Source organism: Cynocephalus volans, chromosome 18 (genome assembly GCF_027409185.1).
Source record: "Cynocephalus volans isolate mCynVol1 chromosome 18, mCynVol1.pri, whole genome shotgun sequence".
Lineage (NCBI taxonomy): Eukaryota > Metazoa > Chordata > Mammalia > Dermoptera > Cynocephalidae > Cynocephalus > Cynocephalus volans.
In genome coordinates this window covers 13,262,384-13,288,285 of record NC_084477.1, presented here as the reverse complement: position 1 = coordinate 13,288,285, position 25,902 = coordinate 13,262,384, and the positions used below count along the sequence as shown (strand labels likewise).

At 45.8% G+C, this 25,902-nt stretch overlaps 2 protein-coding genes across 13 annotated transcripts in view; one reads left to right on the top strand and one right to left on the bottom strand.

The window, feature by feature from the left end:
• The first annotated feature begins 1,480 nt into the window (after positions 1-1,480).
• The window catches only part of LGALS8 (galectin 8), a 34,988-nt gene continuing 10,566 nt past the window's right edge, over positions 1,481-25,902 (top strand). For 2 of the 9 annotated variants that reach the window (XM_063082904.1, XM_063082901.1), the window contains exons 1-11: positions 1,481-1,817; positions 3,225-3,324; positions 10,869-10,957; positions 11,679-11,889; positions 13,326-13,445; positions 14,087-14,143; positions 14,989-15,015; positions 15,142-15,264; positions 15,781-15,869; positions 16,625-16,790; positions 20,274-20,408. In XM_063082904.1, coding sequence (XP_062938974.1) covers positions 3,283-3,324; positions 10,869-10,957; positions 11,679-11,889; positions 13,326-13,445; positions 14,087-14,143; positions 14,989-15,015; positions 15,142-15,264; positions 15,781-15,869; positions 16,625-16,790; positions 20,274-20,408 — 1,059 coding nt within the window. In that variant the 5' untranslated portion in view covers positions 1,481-1,817; positions 3,225-3,282. Of the gene's footprint in view, positions 1,818-2,471; positions 2,499-3,224; positions 3,325-10,868; positions 10,958-11,678; positions 11,890-13,325; positions 13,446-14,086; positions 14,144-14,988; positions 15,016-15,141; positions 15,265-15,780; positions 15,870-16,624; positions 16,791-20,273; positions 24,866-25,902 lie in introns of those variants that run through there. The other 7 variants (XM_063082903.1, XM_063082902.1, XM_063082905.1 and 4 more) reach the window with 7 other exon arrangements.
• HEATR1 (HEAT repeat containing 1) overlaps positions 23,472-25,902 on the bottom strand; it is a 48,352-nt gene continuing 45,921 nt past the window's right edge. For all 4 annotated transcript variants that reach the window (XM_063082899.1, XM_063082898.1, XM_063082900.1 and 1 more), the window contains 3 exons: positions 25,628-25,786; positions 24,554-24,662; positions 23,472-23,837 (listed from right to left, as the gene is read on the bottom strand). In XM_063082899.1, the coding sequence (XP_062938969.1) occupies positions 23,749-23,837; positions 24,554-24,662; positions 25,628-25,786 (357 nt within the window). In that variant the 3' untranslated portion in view covers positions 23,472-23,748. The remainder of the gene's footprint in view (positions 23,838-24,553; positions 24,663-25,627; positions 25,787-25,902) is intronic.

Here is a 25,902-nt window from a genome sequence, read left to right as displayed (position 1 = left end):
TAGAAGGCTATTACAGTAATTCAAGAAGAGACGCAGGACAATACACCTAGAAGGGTCCCAGGCGGTCCTCTGCATGCTCCTATTGCTTATCACTGTGCCTCGTCATGGTGAGTGTTCACTACATATTTGTTTATTTTAAATGATAACACACTGGATTCACTGAACAAGTGCCAAATGAGGGAGTTATTTCTAGGAATAAATTCTCTGGACCTGTGGATATTTTAATCCAGAATTACTTTGCTAACATTGGATTTCTGGCCTTTTTACTCAGTCCTATTTGTACCTAAATAGCACCTACCAAAGAAATACAGCACTGATGGGTATTTATTTCAACTTATTTTGAACTCTGTAAAGGAGTATTAAATAGGCCCAGTGAAACTGTGAAGACATTCAATTGATCCTCACTTTACCAATAACCTACCATTGCAACCTAATATTCAGGTGTCTATTTCATGCAGAGCATTCCACTAGGCACTGGGGAATGTTTAAGACAAGTTCTTTTTCTCAACTTACAATCAAGTTGGACAGATAAGATACACAACACACAGACTGATAACTACAAATGCGAGACCGTGCACGTCAAGGGTTAAAGTCAGCTATTTAAGCTGGATCTTACAGAGTGGCTTATTGGCAAATGGATAGGAGGAAGGAGAACAGTGAATCAGAACATGAGTTTGCTGCTATGGGACTTGTAATGAATCCTCCACCTGGAGTAAAAAAGTAGTAAAAAACAAAAGCCAGGGAGGAGAAGGCCCTCAAAACACGTCTCTCAAAGCAAACGTGGATAAAAGTAGAGAAGATGACAACTTTGAGGTCCCCAACACAAAAGACCCAGTAAGCAGGCAGCCGTTCAGAGTTGCCTACGTGACTTTGTGTAACTGTATTTGTATTTCTGATGTTTTTGCAGCCAACAGGTCAAACTACCAGTCACTGTGGGCCCCTGATGAGAAGCTGGGTGTCCCCATACCGAGCACAGATGCTCAGAATTGTGCTCCGAGCTGCCTAAGTGTCTAACATAGAAAACACCCACACGCTAATTCCCTGGCGACTAATCCGCAGTGGCTGCAAGTCCGAGTCATTCCAAACCGGATGGGGACAGTCCGGCGGTACTGACCCCTAAGTCCAAGGCGTGTACCGGCCGCAAGGAGCGATAACAGGTCGCGTGAGCTCTCGAGGCCTCGTCTGGACTCGAACCCAAGGCGGACGTGGAGACCCACGCTGAGCACCCCCGGGCGCCCCGGAAGGCCGGCGACGGTCGCCGCTGGGCCAGGCCGCGGGCTGCGCGGGGCCGACGCCGGTGTCCGGGGTCCCAGCTGTCATCTGAGCGCCCGCTCTCCTAGAGCTGGGGCCAGGCCTAGCGGAGTGGGCGGGCTGGACTAGGAAAGGGCTTCCCCTCTCGCCCGCTCCATTTCCGGTCAGCCCGTCCCATTTCCGGTCACCCCGCCCCATTTCCGGTCACCCCGCCCCATTTCCGGTCACCCCGACTTCGGGGCAGAGGCAGCGAGATCCGCCTGGGAAGTTTTTAAACACGCAGTCTCTGTCCTCGTCCCGCAGCGAGCCGGTCGCGCTCCACGTCCCCTGAGGCTGTGCAGGAGGCTGAGCCGGGTGGCGGTCAGAGGTCCAGCAGAGTCGCGGGGACGCCGAGACGCGGACGCGAAGCGGACGGCTGGCTCGGGGCGCGCGAACGCGGAAATGGACGCAGATTGACTCTTCTCGCTTGCCGTAACCGCCCGCGGACACCCGGCTGGGAACCCGGACGGCGCCCCGCGGTGGACAAACAGTCTCTTGCGCGGAGAGTCCGCGGCACCACTTCCAGGGTGAGTCGGCGACCACCCACCTAGCCTCGGGTGGCGGTGGCAGTCGTGACAGTCGAGGAGGGGGTTCGGACGTCGCTGTCCCTAAGTGAGAGTTTGATGGGTGGGACAGTGTCTCGTCCCCCTTTATACCCCCCATGTCCCGCGGATCCTCAGAGCTGGGATGGGGGACAGGAAGCCCGTGCGGGCGAGGCGCTCCGGGGACGAGGGACTGTCGTGGTCCCTCCCGGACAGCCCTGGCTGGGATCAGGCCGTTAGCACTGGGGTGTCGCCTCGCACCGAACCCACCCCCCTGGGCGCTTTCTCACCTGCTCCGGGCGCCCCCTCCTAGCGAGGGATCTGGGGACGTTTCCTTCCTGGTGTCTTTAGTGACGGGTCCCTTAGCAGTTTGGTGACAGACCTCCGTCGCTGTCCCTGACGCGGAACACGCACTTTAGGATCGTCTGGGTCATTCGGCTGCAGTATGAGAGATGATCAGAAAACGCAAAGTCCTCTGACGGCTGGCGTCGTCCCTAAAACCCGCGTGGTGGCTTCGTGCCTCGGGGACTGATGGCTTTAAATTGGGTTACTCTCTGGCCGTGACATAAGTTATGGAAGAGGTTATGGCCATTATTTTTGCCCCTGTTCGTGGTTCCTGAATTTCTGGGAGCTGAACAGAGAGTTTTGAGGTTTTGACTCGTATGTGTAAGTTAATGCCTCAGGCTGGGGTTATATTTAGGTGGTAAACCAAGGTGGATGCAGTTTTTTCCTCAATAAAGAAAAAGTAATAGATTGGGCCCGTGCACATTGCAATATAATGACAGAATTGCTGGAAGTAAAATGTGGGAAGCTCTGGTTTCCTTTCTTTCACTTCTGCTTAGTCATCAAGACTTCCCTGGAGCTATTAAATTCTGTTTTATTAACTCATTTAATCCTAACAGTCCTATGATCTGAATACTATTATTATTCTCATAGACAGGAAAAGCTAAATGAATACCTCTGTTTGATTAGTATTTGCCATTATTTTATTTCAGTATTATTAATGCAAAATTCCATGTTAGATTTTTTTTTTTTTTTTTTTTTTTTTTGGTGGCTGGCTGGTAAGAGGATCCGAACCCTTGACCTTGGAGTTACCAGCACTACATTCTAACCGAGTGAGCTAACCGGCCAGCCCATGGTGTTAGAAATTTTCAGCTGATGTATTTTTTAAATCAATATTTCCTGCACTCATTAACCAAAATTATTTAGTATATAAGTACACTGATAAGAATGTTGGTCAGATTTTTTTTATTGTAATAACATCCTATTACCTGGTAAATATGCATAAGATATAGTTATGAAACAAGGGAGAATGACACATGCTTATTTTTCTTTTCCTTTATTTTTTTTTAACCCAGATAACCTTTAAATGAAACTTGCTTAAAATTTTAGGTCATACACAGAAGAGAGACTCCAGTCAACAGAATCAACGATAAGGTGGAAAAGAGTAATGTTGTCCTTAAACAACCTACAAAATATCATCTTTAACCCGGTAACTGATTTCTGTCAAATCACTTTTATCTATGGCAGGATTGGGAGCAAATCTAATCGAATAGTAATTATCCATTGGGAGATGGGGCAAGAATAAAATTCAGTAAACATGTAAAGCACCTGCTACGTGATAGGGACTGTGGTGGGTGCTGACGTAAAAACAGATAGGGCTCTTGTCCTGTAGTGGAGGAAGTGGTCACAGTGACAATACAAGGTGATGAGAACTGTGTTATGAACAGAGGACGTGGGAGTATGGTGGAGGGAATGCAAACTTTGGGCTCAGATAATTATAAAGCCTAATTTTTAAAGGATAACAGGTTTCTTACTCTGCAAGCTTTTCATTTTCTTCTTTAATTAGAAGTGTTCATAAGTTAAGATCTGAACTTTTTCTCTCTGCCTTTCAAATACTGATTGGTACCTGAGCAGGGAAGATGTCCAAAGCCAGTGGTGAGATGGAGAATGTCCAGTCCAGGCTGGTCCACGAACCCCTGATGACTGTAATTGCTGAAAATTGCAGGATACCTCCTGGGCAGTAAAGAACTTGTTTTAGTTTTAGGTGGTGGTGAGAATCACTATCACTAGAAATGTCTAATTTCCACTTATCTGAAGCTGAATCCTGAGTTTAGGTCTGAGATAGGACAGCTGGTTTTTTGATAAACCCGGTAGGAGACTCCCAGGCAATAGGGACGGTGCCAGAAACCAGGCTTGTCAGTGCATGTTGGTTCAAGTTTTGCTGTTTTCTTTGTAGCTGTAATTCTTTTTTCCCTAAGTTTTACTGTTGTCGTGTAAGAATATTCAACCACCATGTCAAGCAAACTCAGTTATAGAGAAATAGGCTTCAGTGGTGGCAGGTTTAAAAAGGAAGACTCACTGAATTTGAAGCCAGTGAGACATTTAAAATGATTTTGTGTATGTTAGAGTTAAAAACATCTCAAGGCCGTAGACTGACTTTCTGCAAAGATTTAAAAAAATAAAACTAAATAAAAACCCAGGCTTCCTGCCAAGAGTGACTGGTCACCTTGGCTCAGGCCAAGGGGAGGGAATGGTCAGGTTACTCCGTTCACTGTGCCCTTCACACACAGATGCCTTATCTAAGTGTGATTTGGAAAATAATTTTATAGATTAAAATCCCTGCATAGCTTGATTCTGGTGTACTGATGATTCCTGTAATTTCTGGAGTCAGCACCCTCAGCTATGGAGTTGGAACAAAGTAAACAGACTTCATTTCTTGAGGAAGGGGGTCTGGAAAAGTAATGCCAGAAATGCCTTCGGGCCTCCAGAACGGTCTGGTTGATGTTCGAGGATAGTTCAGGATAACATGTTTTCAAGGGAAATATTATTTTGGCAAATAGCAGAAAAAATTTTTTTCTTTTTTAGATTCTCTGTTTTATAATCAGTTTCACAAAAGTGTAGAAAAGGTCAGAGGTAAAAAGACTGAACTGGATGGTAAAACAACATTTTGCTCTGTCTTAACCTTTCACGGTTACTGTTCACAGTATCGAGTGGCCTATTGCACTGAGTCCTTCTCCCACTTACAGCCGGTTGCCCGTCCAGTGTTCAAAAGACAAAAAAGGCTGCAAATAGTTTAGATATTTTAAGTTGATCAATTAGGATATTTTACAAAGTAAACTTAGAAAAACGTTTCTTGCATCCTGGTTATTTTATTTTGCTAGTGATCAGTTCGAACAACGAGAAAGTGTTTATTGAGTGTCTAGTATGTTCTTTATTAGGCATTATGAAGACATAGAACTGCCACCTTTTAATTTTTATTAACGTTTCTAAAATGTTGGGCCGCTTCGGTGTAGACACATTCTGTTCCTATTAACTTTTCTCGGAAAAGATGAAGTCATATCGTAACCGCCCTTTGCATTTTTTTCGTTTTAGTATGTTTCTTTGACTAGTTCAATTGCTGGAATCCTAAAACTTAGAGAAGTCAGGCTCGCTTTTCTTTCCATTCAAATGGCGTGAATAATTTGGAAGACAGTGTCTTCACTTTATACCAGAAATGCTGTGAGTGAAATCTTGTTTGCCAGTTCGTTGTCTGCCTGTGTATTTTATTAGTGTTGCTGTCCATAGAGTTCTTAAGATGCGAGTAAGTGCTAGCTGGTTAAGAAGTTATTTAGAAATGAAGCAGAATTGGTTGTTACGCCACCAAGTTAAGGAGCCACCTGTGAGCATTGATCCCACCTGGCGCTGAGGAGCTGATCAATCCCGTGTCCTTCTGGTGGTTTGCCACCACGCTGATCCTTTTTTCCTTCGTATTCCAGGAACCTCCCTTCCTACCTTCCGATTTAATCTTAAAATGCAGAACAGCGAAATCTTCCTTCCGAACCTCTGAGGTCACTTCCAGCCTTTGTCCTACTGTCCTCCTTCCTTTTGCAAACTGCCCTCCTGGGTGAGAGTCGAATTCTGCTGCCTTGAATTCCCCACCGAGGCTCTGCCCTCTGATTTTTTCCTCCATTAATTTCTTGCTTGGCTCTACTAGCAAAATCTTGTCTTTAACTGCTCTCTTTATTTTGTTCATGTCGATCACCTTTAGATCTTTTGAATATATATGCCTGGCCTTTTGCCTAATGTGACTCTGCCGCTCTCTCACGTGCCCTCAGACCCTGGGAGACAGTGAGCTCGACTCTAAACCTGCATCTTCCTTCCGGACCCAGCTTCCCTATTGCAGTTTTCTGTTTCTGTCTGCCTCCTGCTGTTTTACTTTCGCCTCCTCCTGTGTGACTAAGCTCCCAATAGTTTGAAGATAATGTTTCCAAAATTTAAAACTGCATTTATGTCAAAACCAGTGGCTTTCCCTTTTCCTACTCGTATTTTAAAAATTTAAAGACAGATGATTTTTTAAAATTCAGACAGTGCTTAACTGTTTCAATGAAACACCGGTTTTCCTTCTACCCTGGTGCTCAGTTCTCCTCTGCAAGGGCAATTATTTTTTACCAAGTTTTTTTGGTATGTCCTTCCTGAGGTATGTTGTGAATATCCAGAAGTCTCTGTGGTGTGTATATCACGTTTTCTGTATCTTGTTTTTTTACATGCATGCGGCATAGTGTGTGAACTATTTTGTACCCTTTTTCCACCTAACTCGTTTTGGAGATGTCAGTTCATTGAGAACTTCCTGACTTATTTTAACAGCTGCATAACTAGTCCATGTATAGATGTACTGTAACTTATTCAACCAGTCCCCTGTTAAAGGACTGTTTCCTTTTGCAGTTGTGTCCATTGCTACGGTGAACAACCTTGGGTATGCATCTTGGTGCACAGGTACTATTATCTCTGTAGGATAGATCTGTAAAAGTGGAATCATTGGGCCAAAGGGTAGGATATCCATTTCATTATCTTTATTTGCTTGGGTCTTCCTTAGTTTTTTCCACGTTAAAGATACTGATGATTGTTTTGGTATTGAAATTCACTCATCTGTTGACTTCCTTGTTATTTCTGCCCTGCTCTGACTGATCCTTTGCTCTCTTTCTCTTTTCACCCTGTGTTGAGGTCCCCAAGACCACACCAAGTTTTGATAATTCACCAGCACAGTTGTGGTCATGGCTACAGTCCATTGCTGTGAAAGGGTAAAGAGCAGACTCAAAGGAAAAGGCACCTGGAGTGAAGTCCTGGGGAAATCCTGTGCAGGGTTCCAAGGTCTTCTTCTGGTGGGGTCACACCTACAGGATGCCCTTAAATCCCCCAGCCACGAGCTGTGACAACACACATGAAGTGTGGTCTCCCAGGGAAGGTCATTAGAGACTCGGTGCTCAGGGGCTTATTGGGGGCTGGTCACATAGGCTCCCTCTGTCTTGCACGTCCCAAAATTCCAGACTCCCAGAAGGAAAGCAGGTGTTTGCATAACCATATTGTTTACATAAACATTTTAGGTACAGGAAACCAGCCTTATCAGTTAGGTGGTGGGTGCCCTCCTAAAATCCCAGGTGCCTAGACCTCAGCCAGGGCTCAGCGCTGTACAGAGGCCTTCCAAGGACAGCAGTCGGGCCTGCCATGTTATCTCTTCTGTTCAACTCCTGAGTTTAGAAACCACCGGGGCTTTGCCCCTTACTTTTCCCTCTTAATGTCTTTTCTCCTTTGATGTCTTAACTGATCATCTCTACCACAGTGTTTAAATGGAGGTTCTGGCTATTGACCTAAGTGCATTCCCAAATCTCCAACTGATGTCAGTGCACTGGCTCTGAACCATCCTGCTAACCCTTCTCACCAACAGTATTCAAACCAAACTCATCATCTCCCCTCTGAAACCTCTTTCCTCCCCGGTTTTATCACTTATTTGGTAGACCCATGTAGACAATTTCCTTTGAAATATCCCTTGTGTCTGTGTCCTTCCCCCGGCCCCGCCAGTGTCCACTGCCACCAGCCTGGGTCATGTCCTTATCTCCTCACACCAGGCTACTGGAAGCAGTCAGACACCCAAGTGACACCCTGGCCTCCAGTGTATTTTACCCCACTGGACTGTTGTTCCTGAACCCCACTTTCATGTGTCATTCCAGACCCGAGCCTGACCCCACTTTTATTCATGCCCCTAATGCTTACTGTTGTTGAGGTAGGTTTCATGTTTTCCTGCCTCTCTGCCTGTGTAATCTGCTACTTCTACCCGAAGCGGCTTCCCCCTCCTCTCTGCCTAACTGTTTTATACCCAGCTCAAATCACACCTCTCTCATAAACTTTCTCTGGCCACCTCAGGATTCTTTGTCACATTTGCCTGAAGCATTTATTTGACTCTGACTTACTGCCCCGTTCTCTTAGATGTTGAATTGGTCCAGGTTTGTAGTTGCAAGCAATAGAAGCCAACTCTGCAACCTAAGCAGAGAAGGAATTTGTTAAATGGTGTTGAGTCACTCTCAGAATCTCTAGCAGGGCTGAAAAACCAGGCTTGGAGACTACATAGCCACAGACCACACACAAAACCATGCTGTAGGACTGACTTATCCTATGAAGAGACATCTGTTGCCAGCACTGACCCTGGCTGTGGCCCCCGTGACAGAGTGAATACTGCATCATCATGGCTTCTTCTTGGCACTGGTTCTAACTTCAGTCTGAGCTGGGAGTTCTGATGGACAGTTTGGTCCCATGCCCTTGCCTTCATGACAGTCTAGATGAGGCCTCATGTTCATAAGGTAGGAGGCTTTCAAGGTTTGGAAGGGGATTCTGCTTTTCAATAGCCAATCAGAATTTCACGTTTCCACTCTGTCTTTTCCTGGGTCTGTGACTTCTCCCAGCTATATTATAGGCTCCTCGCAGCCAGGACTCTAATTCATCTTTCCGCCTAGAGTCTGCCTAATAGAGAGCCTGCGCACAGCAGACGTTTAATAAGTAATTATCAAAAAGGCAAAGTAAGGTGAATCAGCAAGGATGTTTTGGCAAGTAACACCACACCTGACCGCGACATAGCCTTACGGCGTTGTCTCCAGCGATCGTATCTGCACTTTTTTATGTAGATTAAAAACGATCTGTGAGGCACCAAAGCATCCAGCTTGGAGTTGCCTAGAAAACAGTGCCCTCTTGTCCCTCTTTACAGGTGCACATAGTCGTGGGCTGACTGAGAGGGCCGCAGGGCATCTTGTCTCACTACCATGGTCCAAAAAAGTATCACTGATGTAACTTAGGGTCTTTTCCTAAGTAGAAACATTAAACCGGACAACTGAAGCAGCAAATGGCCCAAATTTCCAGCACAGTTGTTTCTCAGACTGGCACAACTTATTAACAGTTGTGAACAAGGTATTAGTGGTGGGAATAGAGCATTTGGTCGCAAAAATCTCTTTCTAACCCCCAAATTAAATATGTAGTAAAAACATATTTTTGTGGTTATAAAAATTTAAATGCTTATTATAGAACTCTGGGAAATGTGAAAATATATGAAGAAGAGAATTAAAATCCCACCCCCCAAGAAAGCTATTGTAGTACTTTTGGCTTATTTCTTTGCAGTGTTTTCTTTTTAATGTTTATACTATTAGCTTAGTTGAAATCATACTATATATAGTTTTGTAGGTTACCATCTCACTGATATTTATGTTACTAATATTTGAGTTATTAAACATTCTGCATAAACATAATTTTAACATACATTAAATTCCAAGTTATAAAAACCGTTTTCATTTTATTAAGAGATGTGTGCTGTGGAAGATGCTGCTGTGTATTTTTGGAAGTAGCTGTGGCTCAAAAATCAGTGTGGAGGTGTAATTCTTTCCACGTTCTCTACCCCCAAAACCCAGCCACTCTGATGTGTAGGCACAGTCTCTACAATCTATTGTGGTGTTTGTTTTCTGGTCCATGGGCTTCTGTCCGTCTCCACCCACGCTGCCCTCAGCAGCCACCATGACACCAAGTGGCTAATTGGCTTTGGAAACCTCTCGTCTCCCTGCCTAAGGCAAAGGGAACCTGTCCCCAGCTTGCTGTCCGGCAGCTGCTAGTTGCTGCTGCTCTGCTTGTGAGGACCTGCTGGAGCCCAGCCTCTAGGCCATGAGCGTTCATTCCTTCACCAGGCAGTGATCGGTCATCTCCTGGCTCTGTCCTGGGAGGTGGAGGTGATGGTCCTGTCCTGCCCGTGCAGTTCACAGGCAGAGCTGTGTGCAAACAGATGGCATCCACAGCCCTGCCCCTCTGTCCACGGAGCCGAAGGGGCTGCACAGAGGAGACTGTGCCTGGACTAAGATCTTCAGCTTATGTGCCACCAATTCACAGCCGCTTGTCTAGGGCCACCCTTGTTTTCCTATTTCTTGACCATGGGAGCTACACTGGACAGGTTTCAGCATGTGCGTTGACTTGAGGAGCTCGGCGTGAGGCATAATGATGTCTGGCCTGCATGTCCTGGTCACCTGCTCCAAAATGGGGGGTGGGGATGGTTGTGACTGACGCAGGAGGTGCAGCCACACAGCACAGAGCCCCAGCCAGTGGACGGTGGAGTCCTTTCTGGGGAAGGGGAATGACAAGATCTGACAGCGTCCCAGACAGACAGGCTGGTTCTGGGTGATGCGGGGGCAGGGTCTGCAGACCGGGCCAGGCGGGGCAGGTGGATGTGTGTTCAGAGCTCATCCTTACCGTCTTGCGATTCTCTGGCTTCCAACCGTGCAGGCTGGGTGGGTCTGGAAGTCCAGTGAAGATGAGTCCCTCACGTACCAGAGCAGGAGGGCTTGTCATCCTCACACCTTGGCTGGGGCCTTCTGTTGGGGCCATCAGTGGAGCGTCAGGGCAAGGGGTAGGGACGACATTGCCACAGGTTGTTTTTTCTGCTATCAGAACTGTCATATGAAGTGGAGGTTTGATATTACAAACCCCTCAGCTGAATAAAAGATGCTGGGAATAGTATTGGTCTTGTGTCTTTATCCGAAGAAGCGAGTGTGGTTTGCAGATAGTGTAAATACCGTAGCCACGCTGTTGCCTTGTAGCTGTTTGAATAGAGAGGACAGTGCTGGATTCTGAGCAGATTTATGTGCAGCCTTTAAAAATGCAGTCTTTATGGGTAACTGAGTTTTGGTTATAATTGCTTGGTAAGTAACGTTGTTTATGCAAACGTACATTTGTGAACATTTCTCTCCCTAGGTAATTCCCTACGTTGGCACCATTCCTGAGCCGTTGGATCCTGGAACTTTGATTGTGATACGTGGGCATGTTCCTAGTGATGCAGACAGGTAAGGTCATTGTATCTGAGGAAAGAACGTGAATGACCCGTCTCTTTGTGATTGTGGGACAACAAAAAAGTCACGTGGGAGAGAGCGTTGTGACATTTTAAGGCCTGATTGCTTTTAGCAGCCACCCTGACCAAGGTGCTGAGGGATGGATGACGGAATAAAGGTTATTGGGACTTTCTATTTCATGGCTATAAGTCTGATTTCAATAGAAAGAATTCAATATATCGTTAAAGAGGGGACTGTGGTCAGATGACCGGGACAGGGTAGTTACAGCACGCCCTACAGCGGACGGCTTTACTCAGTGCTGGCTTTGGGTACAGACTGTGCTGGGGTCTGTCCGTCGGCGTTGGGCACAGCTCCATGTGGCTGACACCAGGGAACCCCATCAAGTCGTTAGAGAAGTCGCTTCTCAGCCCCCCACTCTGCTGTCCCCAGGGCGAGGTCCTGTCATGGTCCCTGGCAGCTAGAACTCCAGGCCTCCGTCCGTGACGTGGGCAGCTGGGGACGTGCAGCATTTGGGGGCGGGTGGAGGGCAGATCCCAGCTGACGGAACGGCAGTTTCCGGGGATCAGGCTGAGCGGCACGGGAGCCTGGGGAACTGGGTTCTCACGCAGCGCAGACTGGTCCCGGCTCACGCCGGGGGCTGTCACTGAGGAAGAAGCGGAGGAGGGCCTCCACCGTCCTGCCCCGTGCTCACGCGGCCTGTCCTTTCCTCGTCTAGATTTCAGGTGGACTTGCAGTGCGGCAGCAGCGTGAAACCTCGGGCCGACGTGGCCTTTCACTTCAATCCTCGTTTCAAAAGGGCCAACTGCATTGTTTGCAATACTCTGACCCGTGAAAAATGGGGATGGGAGGAGATCACCTATGACATGCCTTTCAGAAAAGAGAAATCTTTTGAAATCGTGATTATGGTGCTGAAGGACAAATTCCAGGTGGGTTTTATGCAACGACAAGTTGAATCTCCCTTTGTGAGAATGGGTCACATTTGCGAACTCACCCTGACATTTCCTGAGTCTCAGGAATAGCTTGGCTTTGTAATTTTTCTCTAAAGGAGGACCGGGCAGGTTCCTAAATGTGAGGGGCACAGCCGCTTTCTCCAGCCGGCTGTTTCCATGGAGGAATACAGGGCCTGTGTGGTCAGATCTTTTTATTAGATCGTATGTCTGCGAGCAGTGCTGAGTCCTGAATGGACACAGCATTATGTTCATTATGGGAGAGTAAATTATAACCATCGCCACCGAAAGTGTGGGGAAGTCTGGAACTAAGAGACAGATGGGGAACCCCAGTGTGGAAATCAGAGGCTCTTGCCACAAGACAGTTCTGAAGGTTCATGAAATTTTAGATCCAGAGGGGATCTTAGAAATCCTTTGTGCCATAATTCCTGTCCCTGGCTTCATGGAATGTTTTACTCCTGGTGCGTACGTGTAAGGCAGAATGTGGTCCTAGAGGCTCTTGCACATCACCCCTCGAGCCTGTGGAGCTTTCCCAGGCTAGAGATTTGCACGGATCAAGTGAAGACTGGCATCTCTGGTGCAGATCCTCTCTGTTCACTGGGATACTGTTGCCACCAGGAAATCTCCTCAAAACCTCCTAAATTCCATTCCCCTCTCCTGTGGTCTTTGAGCCCTGTGTCTGCATCATTCCTTTAACAGTCATTCCTGGGCTGTGGTGCTTTGGTTTTCGCATGTTTATTTCTCCCTCCAGTGGGATTTTAAGCTGCTGGAGTCAGAGACCATACTGTATCCTGCTTGTGTGTTCTGTACATAACTGATCTGGGTCCCTGGCATGTGGGAGGCAGGGGAAGGAGCCCTGTGTACTGGATCCCCCTGCCCTGTGCCAGGCACAGTGCTGAGCATTGCAGAAACTGCATTATCATCTCCTTACAGCTGCAGCCCATTGAGGTAGAGGTGTTCCTACTTACACATAAGAAAACAATCCCAGATGCATTGGGTGACTTGCCTGTGTTCATTCAGTCAGTAAATTCAACAACTGTTTATTGAGTGTCTGTCACCGGGGGTCCTCTCTTAGGGTGGGGTCCTCAAGGATGTTCCATGAGGAAGACCTTGAACCTGGGTTCACAGGCCTCCCAGGTTACTGAGCAGGGGCTGTGGGGGGACCTTTGAACTTGGGATGGCGGCACATGAGGACACGCACATGTATTCATGTACATGTGTTTGGGGAGAGATGGTCCGTGGCTGTTAATCAGATCAGGAACTCAAAAGAAGTTTGGAAACACTGCTGGTGTCGAGGTTGCTGTCAGTTACGACTTGCTGCGATGTGTGTCAGGACCTGCGGGGAAGGGAAACGTTTACATTTGGAGGAGTTAGCTTACTAACTGTTCTGGGGGCTGTCTGCTGCGTCCATCCAGGTGGCTGTCAATGGAGGACATGTTCTGCTGTACAACCATAGGATTCGTCCCGAGAAGATCGACACCCTGGGCATTTACGGCAAGGTCAATGTCCACTCGGTCGGGTTCAGCTTCCGCTCGGTGAGTGTCCGGCCGCAGCCCAGGGTCTTTTCGATGATGCTTTCTGATGAAATGGTAGAAAACATCTTTAATATCTTCTATTGAGATAAAAATAATGTAAATATCTCCTTCATTAGAGTATGAGCTTCTTGGAAGGGGATCTTTCTGACTGGTAGGAGGCTATTTGTCGACCAGGGCTGTTGGTCTCTAGGGTCTCAACTTTAGTATGATTCTGGCAAAACAAGCAAGCAAACACCTTTTTAGCTAGATAGGGGGCATTTCCTTTACATGGAAGTACAATAGAGTATTTCTGTAAGGCGGCTTCCTAGAAGTGGAATGTCTGAGCCAAAGAGTATTTGCATTTGAAGTTCTGATAAATACTGCTCACTCGCCCTCCGGAAAGGTGAAAGCTGCCTGCTCTCTCCACAGCTGGGTCCCTCTGCTCCCATTCTTGCTGACATTAGCTTTTCTCTCTTTCACGTTTGCTGGTTTAATAAGGGGGGAAAAGGACCCCAGTGTTAAGTGCATTTTTAGATGATAATTTTCAAGCGTATTTTCATGTTTAATAACATTTATAATTTTTTTGACATGCCAATCAGGTTATATTTAGATAAAATGATGTCATGGATGTTAAAAATTAATCTTTGTAATCTCTTCTTCAGGATTTCCAAAGTACCCAATCCTCTTCTCAGGAACTGACACAGATAAACAGAGAAAATGTAAATATTAAATCTTTTAATGAACCACCAGTTTTTGAATGTTCTTTGAGTTACAGTGTAAATCAGGAAGGCTGGGTTTTTTAAAAATATGTTTTTAAATATGAGGCTAGGATGAAAGTAATCATTTGAAAAGTGAGGCGTGTACTTCTTTTGGTGCCAGGCACTCTCAGTGTTAGCTGGGGCTCGACCTGCCAGCTTGTATGACTGCTGCCTACTGCTCGTATGTAAAAACCTTACCTGTGAATAGTACTGCTGTGGTGTTGTAAGTCACCAGGGCATTGGCCAGTGAGCTTCCACGTGCATCTTCTCCCCTTGTAGGAACAAGTGCCATTTAAAAACTGCATCTTGGGGCTGGCCAGTTAGCTCAGCTGGTTAGAGCGCAGCCTTCTAACCCCAAGGTCACGGGTTCGGATCCCCATACTGGCCAGCCACAAAAAAATAAAATTAAAATTTCATCTTTACTGTTATTAATGGAGAAAGTGGTTTCAGCATTTATACCTCACAAATAATCTCAGCATTTTTGGGGTACCCTGGAAAGGACAAGTAGGAGATGTTTGAAGCTCATGTATAGTCCTATGAAGAATTATTCATTCATGGTGGAGGATGAAGGATTCAGATGAAGACAGATGTCAGACTCTGTTCCCAGCCTCGGTAGCCCTTGGCAGCTCCATACCGCCCCATCTGCAGCACTGGCTGCCTGTATGTCACACCCAGGGTGGAGCAGACACCAAGGTCCCAGGCACTGGCCAGGCTCAGCTCAGTACAGGCAACAAAGTCAGATGCTCAGATTAGAAAATGTAATTCTTCCCTTCTAATGTTCTCATTGTTTCTTTCCTTTCCAATAGGGACAGAAGTCTGGCGTGACATCGTTTGTAAGTATTTTTGCCTGGGTATTACGTGTGGAACATTTTATAAAATTGCCTAGAAAACAAGTAGTTTAAACCTTGGAAGGCAGCTTTATCTGTTCCATACCTCACTGCAGAACTGTTTCCCTACAGAGTAGGAATAGAGAAGACATTTCTAAAATCGAACCCAGAACTGTCTACACCAAGAGCAAAGATCCGCCTGTCAATGACTCTTTGACTCGCACCAAAATACTACCTACCAACTGTTTGTCAAAGGTTTGAAGAGCCAAAAATGTTCTTAACTCTGTAGAAAAGTTAAGTTATAACTAGCTGTCATGTGTAACTTCTCCCCCAGTAGAAGCCCGAAGCAGCCACCCTGCGTCTGTATGCTGTCCCTCGGCAGCTACGAGGTCGGCCAGGCTTTGGTCTCTGAGCCGTCACATGCATTTCCTCAGCACCCCAGTTTGGCTGCCTCCCCTGCAGGCAGAACACAGGGCACTGTCTTGGACCCCACACACAGGTGGCTTTCCCACACTGAGTTTCACTCACACAGGGGGAGCAGGTCCCACTCCATGCCCATTTTGTCGTCTAAAACATAGTCATTGACTCCTTACTGTGAGACACGCACAGTGCGGTTGCAGGGGACCCAGCTGGGACCAAGGCAGACTTGGTCTGTCCCCTCATGGGTTTTATAGGGCGATGGCCCTTTAACATTCTCTGGTGTTCTTTGGACACTTTTCCTGTGGGATCCCTTCCTGCAGGCTCCTAGTGCTGACTGTGACTTCTTTTCAGACCCTGCCATTTGCAGCGAGGTTGAACTCCCCCATGGGCCCTGGACGAACTGTTGTCATTAAAGGAGAAGTGAATACAAATGCCAAAGGGTCAGTATCATGTAGGTACCAGTGACAGTGCAAGAACCTTCCACGTGTGCCTTATACCCTGTAGCAGTCTGAGATAAAGCTGGGCTAGCGTCATAGCCTCATTTGAAAGGCGAGAACGTGAAAAACAAGAAGAGATTAGACCCTGACAACGAGCTGGTGGCAGAGTCAGCACGAAAGTTCAGTGTTCTGCCCAGACGAGAGGGCAGCGGTTTCTCCATGAGGCCCACCCTTGCTGGGCAGAACTCCAGGGCAGCCCCATAAGATCAGGTGGCTCTTTTTAGGGCCCCTCTTGTCATGTGGCTTATAAAATATCTGCTTTAAGAACCTTTTCCAGAGATGTCCAGATTTCTGAAAGCTTGAAATTAGAGCTGTTTCCTAGAATGTAGCACACTTGTAAGAAGGAAAAGTACACATGTAAATGATTAAAAGAGAATATCTGCTCGAAAGGGTCCTGGACGCCTGCAGCCTCAAGGGATTGTGCAGTTTACTAGTGCTAAGCCTTCCATTTCTGCCCAGCCAGATCTCAGCCTCAACACTGATTTAAAGTTTTTTTGTATTTCTATTTTGCAAATAACTCATCAATGGAACGCTAACTCAGTTTGAAATTCCACCTTCGTCTGCATTCCCGTGTCCACGTGCATGCGTGTTTCATGTAGTTAGAGTCATAGTTCAAGTTTGGTTAATAAAATTGTGGAAACTGCCACTACTCTCTCCTACTTGGTGAATTAAGGCGTTCTCTCTCTTTCTCTCAAAAGCTTCAATGTTGACCTGTTAGTAGGAAGATCAAAGGATATTGCTCTGCACTTGAACCCACGCCTGAACATTAAAGCATTTGTAAGAAATTCTTTTCTTCAGGAGTCTTGGGGAGAAGAAGAGAGAAATATTACCTGTTTCCCATTTAGTCCTGGGATGTACTTTGAGGTGAGATTACATTTTTTGCAAATGGGACAGAAAAAAGAATCCTGGGAGTGGAGTAGGATATGCAGTTCATTGAAATCAAGTCCTAACTCAAGTGAATATGTGGTGATTGTGGTTTTTTGGTTTACTTGGGGGTTGTAATTTGAATGTCCCCTTGATAGCAATGGTATAAATGGCAAAGCCAGTAGAGTACCCCATTATTTGTACTGGAATTATTTGACATTTGTCATCATATTTGAAAACTGCTGTAGCCCCATACCGATGTCTCAGGACTGGAGTAACAGGTTTACGCCTAAGTGGACATGAGGGCGTAGGAGCCGTAAAACTGCTTGCCTGCGCTGTCCGCCATCTGCCATGTTGGTGTACACAGTTTCAGGTGGCAGTCCTTTCTTCCAAGGAGTTAGTCCTGTTTGTATGTTTTCAAGGAGCAGTACAGTAGACCCTTGGAACTAAAAGGTGTGTAGTCTTGAGTCCTCAAATATGCAAATATTATGATAACACATACTTCCCCACAATATGTTTCGGGGATGCTGAGCAGAGAATGAAATCTCCTTGAGACGTGGATGCCGGTGCTTGGCCGGGTTCACTCACCAGCTTAGGTGACTCACTGCCTCACAGTCACTTAGGGTTATTGATTTAGGTCATGCTTCTAAAACATTTTAAACTTATATGCTCTGGGCTATTTGAGTTCTCAAAAACTCATCAAAAGTAGTTGTTAAAAGCATGAACATTGAGGCAGGACAGAAGATGGAAATTTGACGTTAATATTGCTGAGTTCCAGTCTAATGCAGTGGTGCCCTGTTATGTGGAGTACAGACAGATGGGGGATAATCGTGGAAGGTCCCTGGAAGTTGTGGACATTGGTTTGGAATTCAGAGCCTGATTGGAACAAGTCAGTGGAGGTGGGAGGGGCAGCACAGGGTTGTTGACTTGGCAAGAGTTGGGGTGATGGGTGGCTTGGGGGTCACTAGAGGGAAACAGAGGCGAGGCTTCAGAAGGAAGTTGATCCTTGTGGTTAGCGACAGGGAAACCAGAGATATAACTTGTTTTTTGACCTATCTGGGCCCCAAGTTTGGATCTACTGTATTAAAATAAAAAAGGACAAAAATAATAAGTTCAGATAATGCTGTAAATACTAACATGAAAATTAAAATATTTATTCCCAGCTACATAATTCAAATACCATTAGGGTCAAGTGAACCACATTCCAAATGTTTTTGGTGGATAGAGTTAAGAGGATGGCTGGCTGGAGGGCTGAGTAAGTGGATGGGTGTGTCTTGCCTGCTTTGAAACAGTCTTCTTCTCCATTTGTTAGTTTTCCACTCCAGAAACAGTAATTATCTTCATGTTGGTCATTGCTGTCAGTTTCCCATGGTAATAAGACTCTCCAGTTGCCTCAGATTCTTGCTTTTTAATGCGCTTTCATTGAGACTACCTCAGATCTTTCCATCGTGCCATTACTTTCATTTTACACAGTATCTGCTTGCCGTTTCAAAATAGCTTATTACTTCCATGTGCAGCTTGTTTTTAAAAGCATTCACTAGTGCATCTTTGTGGGGTACTGTGTTGTTTCAATGTGGGCATATCCTGCACAGTGACTCACGGCCGACAGTGTGCTCTTGTACCCGTCCGTCCATCACTTCTCCCTCCCCTGCCTCTCCCGGCCTCTGCTAACCATTAGTCTGCTCTCTACTTCGATAAGAACCACTTTTCTTTTTTTTTTTTAGATTCCATTTGTGAGATCATGCTGTATTTGTCTTTCTGTGCCCGACTTACTTCACTTAACATGATTTTCCAGTTCCATCCATGTTGCTGCAAATGATCATTTTTTTTTACAGCTGAATAAGTATTCCACTGTATGTATATAGATATGTCAGTTTTTTTATCCATGCATCTGTGGATGAGCATTTAGGTTGATTCTGTCTTGGCTATTGTGAATAGTGTTGCAATGAACAGGAGTGTAGGTGTCCCTGATATATTGATTTCATTTCCTTTGGGAATATACCCAGTCCATCTTCAGTCTTTTTAAAAAAAATCTCATTCAGTATTCTAAATTCGTCTGGGTTTTTTTTTTTTTTTTTCTCCCAAACTCATGTTCTGACCATTCGTTCTGTAATGTCAGGTGGCGTGAGGCGTTCTGTTCCATGATTTGCATGTGATGTCCCTTCTCTCTCTGTGTGTCTTGCAGTAGTGTGGTCACCTTGTTGCAGGCCATTTCCCTTCCACTTGTTTGCAATTGTTTCTGCACTTGCTGATTCAATAAAAGTAACTAACTGACTCTTTTTCTGCTGCATCCATCTGATGCCAATTTGTTTCAACATGCTATAGCATGAGGCTGTGTGTTGCCTTCTTCAGATTTTGTTAAATGTGCTTTACCCAATGTCATTTCCACATGGTTGCCACTGGGCTCTCCACCGTTCTTGGGGACATAATCGCAGGTTAGGGATATTTCCCCAGTTCTCTCTGTAGCCCTCGAGCCTTCACCTTGGTCAGCTGTATTATCCAGGGGATTTCCCCCTCTTCTTTCCCAATTTCCCTGGCAGCCATCCCACTGCTAGCAGAAGAATAAAGACTCGGTCTGCTTCTCTGCAGATGCAGATTGCATGCCTCGGGCTAGTGTCTGGGGCTGGGCTGGGCTGGCAGCAAGGCTGTGCTACCCCCTCTGCTCTTGGGAAGCCTTCCTTCCTGGGGCAGGGAGCACGGGGAGGGCACAGACCCTGGCGTCAGGAGCACAGTCAGAGGGGGAAGCTTGGGGGTGAAGGGGACATGAAAGGATAGGAGGGTTTTGTTTTGTTGTTTTGAGTTTTAGACAAAGACGGCTCTGAAGGGCTCATGCTAGTGATGAATGTGAACTGAATCTGCCAGAATGCTGGTCACCCCCTAGATTCAGAGGATACTCGGCTTTGAAGGGCTTTGGAGAAATAGGCTGAGGTCACGATGTGCTGAGCTGGGATGGAATCAGGACCACCCAGCAGCTGTGCAGTCCCTAGCAAGTCCCTTTGGCTTCTGAACTTTCATATTAATTGTCTGATTTGTCCAAGACCCTAGAGTTTGAGGCAGAGAAATCAGGATCCAAGTCCCTTGGTTCCCAACCTGCTAGTTGGAATAAGCATCTCAGTGAACGAGGGTCGAGATATGAGCGGTTTTCTTACTTAATTAGAGTTCCCAAGCCTGGCGAGGAGGGGCAACTCTCCGGTTCCCCAGCAGCAAGGGAAGGATGAGGCTGCGGAGAGGCCCTAGGGACGGGTGCAGCTCCCAGCATGTTAGGTAACTTCTCTGAGTGAGACGAGGCAGAAGAGGCCACTGCCAGATAGACATGAGTTAGGGTTTCAGGCTTCGCAGAGGGGCTAGCAGCGGCAGGCTGGGAGAGCTTCTCATGTACACAGCAAACCACATGGTTTACTTTCTGATGTCCTATTAGCATGCAGCAGAGCACGTGGAACTAAGTAAGGGAAACCACTACCAGTATGTTTCCTTCCCTTTCAGATGATCATTTATTGTGACCTTAGAGAATTCAAGGTCGCGGTCAACGGAGCGCACTTCCTGGAGTACAGACACAGACTGAAGGAGCTGAGCAGCATTGACATGCTGGAAATCGATGGGGACATCCACCTGCTGGAAGTAAGGAGCTGGTAGCCGGCGCAACTGCTCCAAGAACCAAAATACAGATGGCTTCTGAGATGCTGGCCCTGTCAAAACACATCTGGCGATTACTATATTATTTATATTGTTAAAAGGAGCTTGCGTAACACAAAGTCCTCTGGCTGTTCAGTCCTTGCTGCGCAGAGTGGCTCATTTGCACTGAATGAGGGAATTTGGAGCAGTAGCAGCTTATGGCCAGTAGGGCCTCTCTGTGTCTGTCCTTCCTACCGTGACCTCTTTTGCACACCACAGTCAACAAGTATATATAGGGTGCCTGCTGTAATAGAGCAGCTCACGTGTGTGGAGCACACACAAGGGCACCTCAAGAAGTTTGTGGAGAAAGAAATAATATGAGGCAGTCAGCAAGGTCAGTGAGTTAGAGCATGGTGCTGATAACACCGAGGTCCAGGGTTCGATCTCTGTGGCCCGTCACCACAAAAAACATGAATCTTTCCATGAATTTTTTGAAGACCCCTTGTATTACTTTTTGTGGGCAAGGTGCTAGGGATCCATGCATGCACAGTGTTGTACAAACCAGCCTGTTCCCTGTTCACTTGAGAGTAGACTCTTCTGTGCTCTACGAACGCACTGTTGCTGCTGCAGGCACTGCATCTGCATAAACGCAGCAGGGGTCCTCCAGGGTTAAGCGAATCATGTAGTTAAGCCCCCTAAAGGCATTAATTTACAGAAGACACCACTCCTTCCCCAGTGATTGCTTTCATAACCAGCATTCTGTCATATCCTATAATTGAGAACCAATGTTGACTTACATCTGGCAATTAATTTTCTTCAGCATCATAAACATCTAGCTCTACTAGCTGTAAACTTTACCAAATAATCAACACGACATCTGAACACAGCACAAAAATTAAGGCCAAGAAACAAAGCAAAACAAAAACCAAATGGCGTTGAAATTAACTTGATGTCAAGCTCAACGCAGCCCATCTCTTTGTATTTGAGTTCAGAGTGAGTCAAAGGTCTGTACGTACTCCTACGGGAAGTTTAAGGTAGAGGAAAGATGCGTTCAATTTCTAAAATATATGTGGGTGACAAAGTGATGTCAAGGTTAGACTTAGTGAACTGACAAAACAGACACCATCAGAGAGTAGAACACACCACAGCCAAACCAGTGCAGCAGGTCCAGGGGCAGCGCAGAACCTGTCGCCTGTGTGCAAAGCAGCATTCCTCTGCTCTTCTGTGCTCAGACCGTCACCACTGGCAATCGAGATCAAAACGCTCTTCTGCTTTCAGTGGCTGAAGTCAGACCTGTATCAGCAAGTTAAACTGTTGCATTTCTGTAGTTTTTCTGTTGTTTGAAGGGACTTGGCAGAAGTTCTATGTAGAATCTTTACAGGTTAGATCTTGTTAACAGGAAATTTCAAAGATTTGGGAGCGGGGAGGGAAAAGAGCTAAATCAGATCATTTTATCATACCAAATTGCTGGGCAGAACTCTGCCAGGACTTAGGAATATTTTCATAACAGATTTTGATTAGATGTTATTAGTTTCCATATTGAAAAGAATACTATGATCAATCTTATTTTTAAAAAATCACTCAGTGTAGAAACTGCTAGCCATTAATTCTTTTCCAGTTTTTCCTGTTAATTTCTCAGTCTTGCCAAGCTCAAAAAGACACTGGGGGGTGGGGGTGGGTGTCAGGGAAAGTCATAAGAGGCGAGAAGGCTCTAGATTCCCCCAGGGGTGTTTTTTCTTCACAAAGAACATCGTGGTACACGACTGAGATGCTGGGGACTGTAAGGCACTACACTAGGGGGAAAAAAGCCCATTCACATTGTTTCCTTAAGTTTTGAAAAGTTCATTTTCACTTTTGTTTTACACCGAGTTATTAAGACTGATTCTTTGATAGAATAAAAACAAAATCTTGAGTTTTTTTTTTTTTTCTTTAAAGCAGCTATTAGTTGGACCAGCCCCGTGGCTCACTTGGGAGAGTGCGGCGCTGGTAGCGCCAAGGCCGCGGGTTCGGATCCTATATCGGGATGGATCCTATATTGGGATGGCCGGTGCGCTCACTGGCTGAGTGTGGTGCGGACGACAGCAAGCCAAGGGTTGCAATCCCCTTACTGGTCAAAAAAAAAAAAGCAGCTATTAATATTTATTAATGAATTTTATCGAGACATGTCTTAAAGAGAAATATGCATTTCTAGCACACTGTGTCCTTAAACTGCAAGTTGGCATTTGCTTGTCACAATCTGCATTGAATTCCTACACTGAATTAGATCAAAGGCTTTCAGACTCAATGTGAACATTTTATGGGATCATTCTTAGATGCCTTAAAAAAAAAGGGCAGATTTGTTTAATTCTATTTGAGCCTCACTTTCCAGCTTCACCATGGCATGGCACTAGAGTTAGGTAACTTCAAATCATTGAAAAAAAAAAAAACAAACAAAACTCCCAATACTTACTTTCTTTCTCACACATGTCATTTGTGGTTAACCGCCGTGGAAATGGGATCCTTTTGAATCCTGGAGGGCTTCCCTCATGCCACTTGCATTCCTGGGCTCTTCCTATTACTATGAGCAGCATATTGCTTCTACCCCCCACCCCAAGATTAAAGGATAAAAGAGACAATCATAGTCCTGAGTAAAAAATGCATTCCAGAATTGCTTCCCTGTATAGGCACACATAAAACATTTAAGGCTGAAGTGTCGTCTACCCAAAATGAAAAGTAAAAACCCAAATGCCTTTCAGTCAAAAGTATTTTTTAAATTTTTTATTTGCCAGCTGGCTGGTTCAGGGTGGCACTCTGGATCTTGCTGTTAATCAGCACCATGCTCTAACCACCTGGAGAGGTGTTCTTGTTGAATGCTGAGTAAGTGTCACTTCCTTGAGTGGAGGCTACTTTGAGTGACATCTCCAACATGGATACCATGTACTTAAGACGCTGCTGCTATACGGAAGAGTTAGGCCTTGACAGTCTAAATGAAATGTTAGCTTTGAATGCTAAAATTAAACATGTGTAATATTAATAACCAGTCAGAAAGAACCACAGTAAATGTTTAAACACACACAACAGTCTGTAAAATAAACACCACGTATCATTTACTCTTTCTGCAGCTCTATACAGTTGGCAGGAGAGGCTTATGTGGTAGCACAAACCAGGTGGGAATTTTCTAAACTAGTGTTTAAATATTCGTAAGTCCAAATAGGTGTGTGGGAATTTTCTAAACTAGTGATTAAATATTCATAAGTCCAAATAGGTGTTAAGGCACCAAAAGTAACATGGCACCAAACAGCCAAAAATAAAAATATGAAAAACAAATGTGAACTCTGAACCAGGTATGAAGTCCCAGGAGGAAAGGTCAGAAGTAGCTTTGGAGTGGCTCTCCCAGTATCACTTCCAGCTGCTGAACTGTCTTCTGGCACTGACGCTCTACTTCTTCACATTCATCTAAAAATAAAAGGGAAATCTTAGTCTTGCTGCCTCAGTCATCTTTACCCAATTCCTGATGTCTGCGTCCTGGCAGCCACCGGGCTGAGAGAGAGGCAGCGTGAGCGGGGCAGGAGGCATTGTCACCGCCGCCTCTGCTTCCTTCAGGCTCAGACTTAGAAACCGAGGGAGAGAACCCCAGCAACAGTGGGAGACAAATCACAACTCAGAAGTCCCACCAGGGCCGCTCCCCGAGTAGCTCACACAGCCCCTCCAGGAGGTAAGAAGCACAGAATGCAGTTTGTTTTAGAAAAGCCGTCACTGTGAAAGTCAGTCCCTGCTTCGTGACGAGACCCCGTTACTTCTTAGGCAGCAATGGTAGCACAGTGCTTAAGAGCCTGTATTCCAGAACTGGGAGGCTAACACGTCTGGGGAATGAGACAGTCAATCATAAATGTACGGGGTTAATTAAGAACAATATTTTAGTCTGTACGATCACAGAAAAACAGGAAGGACAGAGAAGATTACCCTGTAGACAGCCTTGCGTGGTCACGAGCTGACTGCTTCCCAACTCGCTCCCTCCACCCCACTCGGCACAGGAACTTGAGCCTGCCCGTCTTTGAGACCGGAAGCAGGGCAGGGGACTGCTAATCACAGTACATCCAGGTCTGTAATACCATGGGGGCACATTTTCACAAAATTTTATTGTGACTATTTCTTAATGGTTTGGTAATTACCTTCCATCAATTCTGCTAAGAAAGGAATGGATTCTGGTAGCAAGACAATATAATTCTCCTTTAGTTTTTCAGCCAGTGCTAACACGGTAATCAAAGCAGCAAATCGAACCTAAAGGAGATAGAGTAAAGAATAAACAAGTAGTGTGTATTTATTAAGACCTGTACTGACTTGAGACATGCTCTGACGACTTAAACTAAATGGCTTTTCACTTTATGATGTCCATTCAACTTTCATCTTAGGTTATCAGTTTACTTAAACCATCTGGGGTCTGTTTGTAATATAGGCAACCTTATAAATCAGTGTTTCTCAAACTGGGTTCTGGCACGACAGATCTTTAACATGAATGTCTTTTTATAATGTGTTCCTTTAAGAAAAATAAAATATAATGCCCCATGCACACACAAGCGCGTCACCAAATTTAACTGCACTGGAGCTGGCCGGCTCGCTGGGCTGCCCCAGATGATGCCGGGCTGGCAGTAAAGCGTCTCTGGCAGGACTTCCACCTCCAGCCCTGACCATGGCCGCCACTATGGTCATGTGAGGGGCCAGGGCACCCGTCCGCGTTACTCTCTCACCTCAGTACTGAATAAAAAACACGCCCTGTGTCCCGATGTTCTAGTTTTGGAACTTAAAAAAAAAAAAAAAGTTTGCGTGTTTCTCGCATGGCTTGTCTATGACAAGAAATGTAAGCAGTTGTTAGGTATTGTTAGCAATTCTCTTTCTAGTTCTTGGATCATTTAATTCTACCTCAGAAGACTGTGACAAACTGAAAGCACTTGTCTCTGGAGCTCAGTGACAAGACCGCATTTCAGTGCTTGTGTCTTCTACACCCCTGGGATGGAGAGGGGTGGAGGAGGGGAATTGCTATTACTTATTGATAGCCTGTAAAAACCAGAAAAGCTTCTCAGGCTCAAACTTCCACCTTCCACGGTAGCACAGCCCCCTGGTGCTGGATGGCAGAGCGCAACGTTCTTGCAGCTGGTCTACCAGGGCCCGTGTCCCCGACCGCTTGCAGCCTGTTTAGGCGACACAGGGAACAGGCGCAGCTCGGCGCTGCCGCCCCAGTTCCCCACCTTGGGGGAGGAGTCTCTCGTCTTCAGCAGAATCTGGTAGTTCAGCGGTTTCCAAAGCGAGTCATCTGCCATGGCCACTGAAAACTGTGCGATGCATGGGATCAACTGCTTTGTCACCCGTTCCTGGAAACTCTCTTCTCCTCCAAGTCTGTTTTCCAGCTGTGAAGAGTAGGACACAAACTCTGAGCAACGGGTGTCATGTTTTCTTGTCTGAAAACATACCCGATGTATAAATAATATTTTACTTTATTAACAGTTTGTTAATATTTTAATGT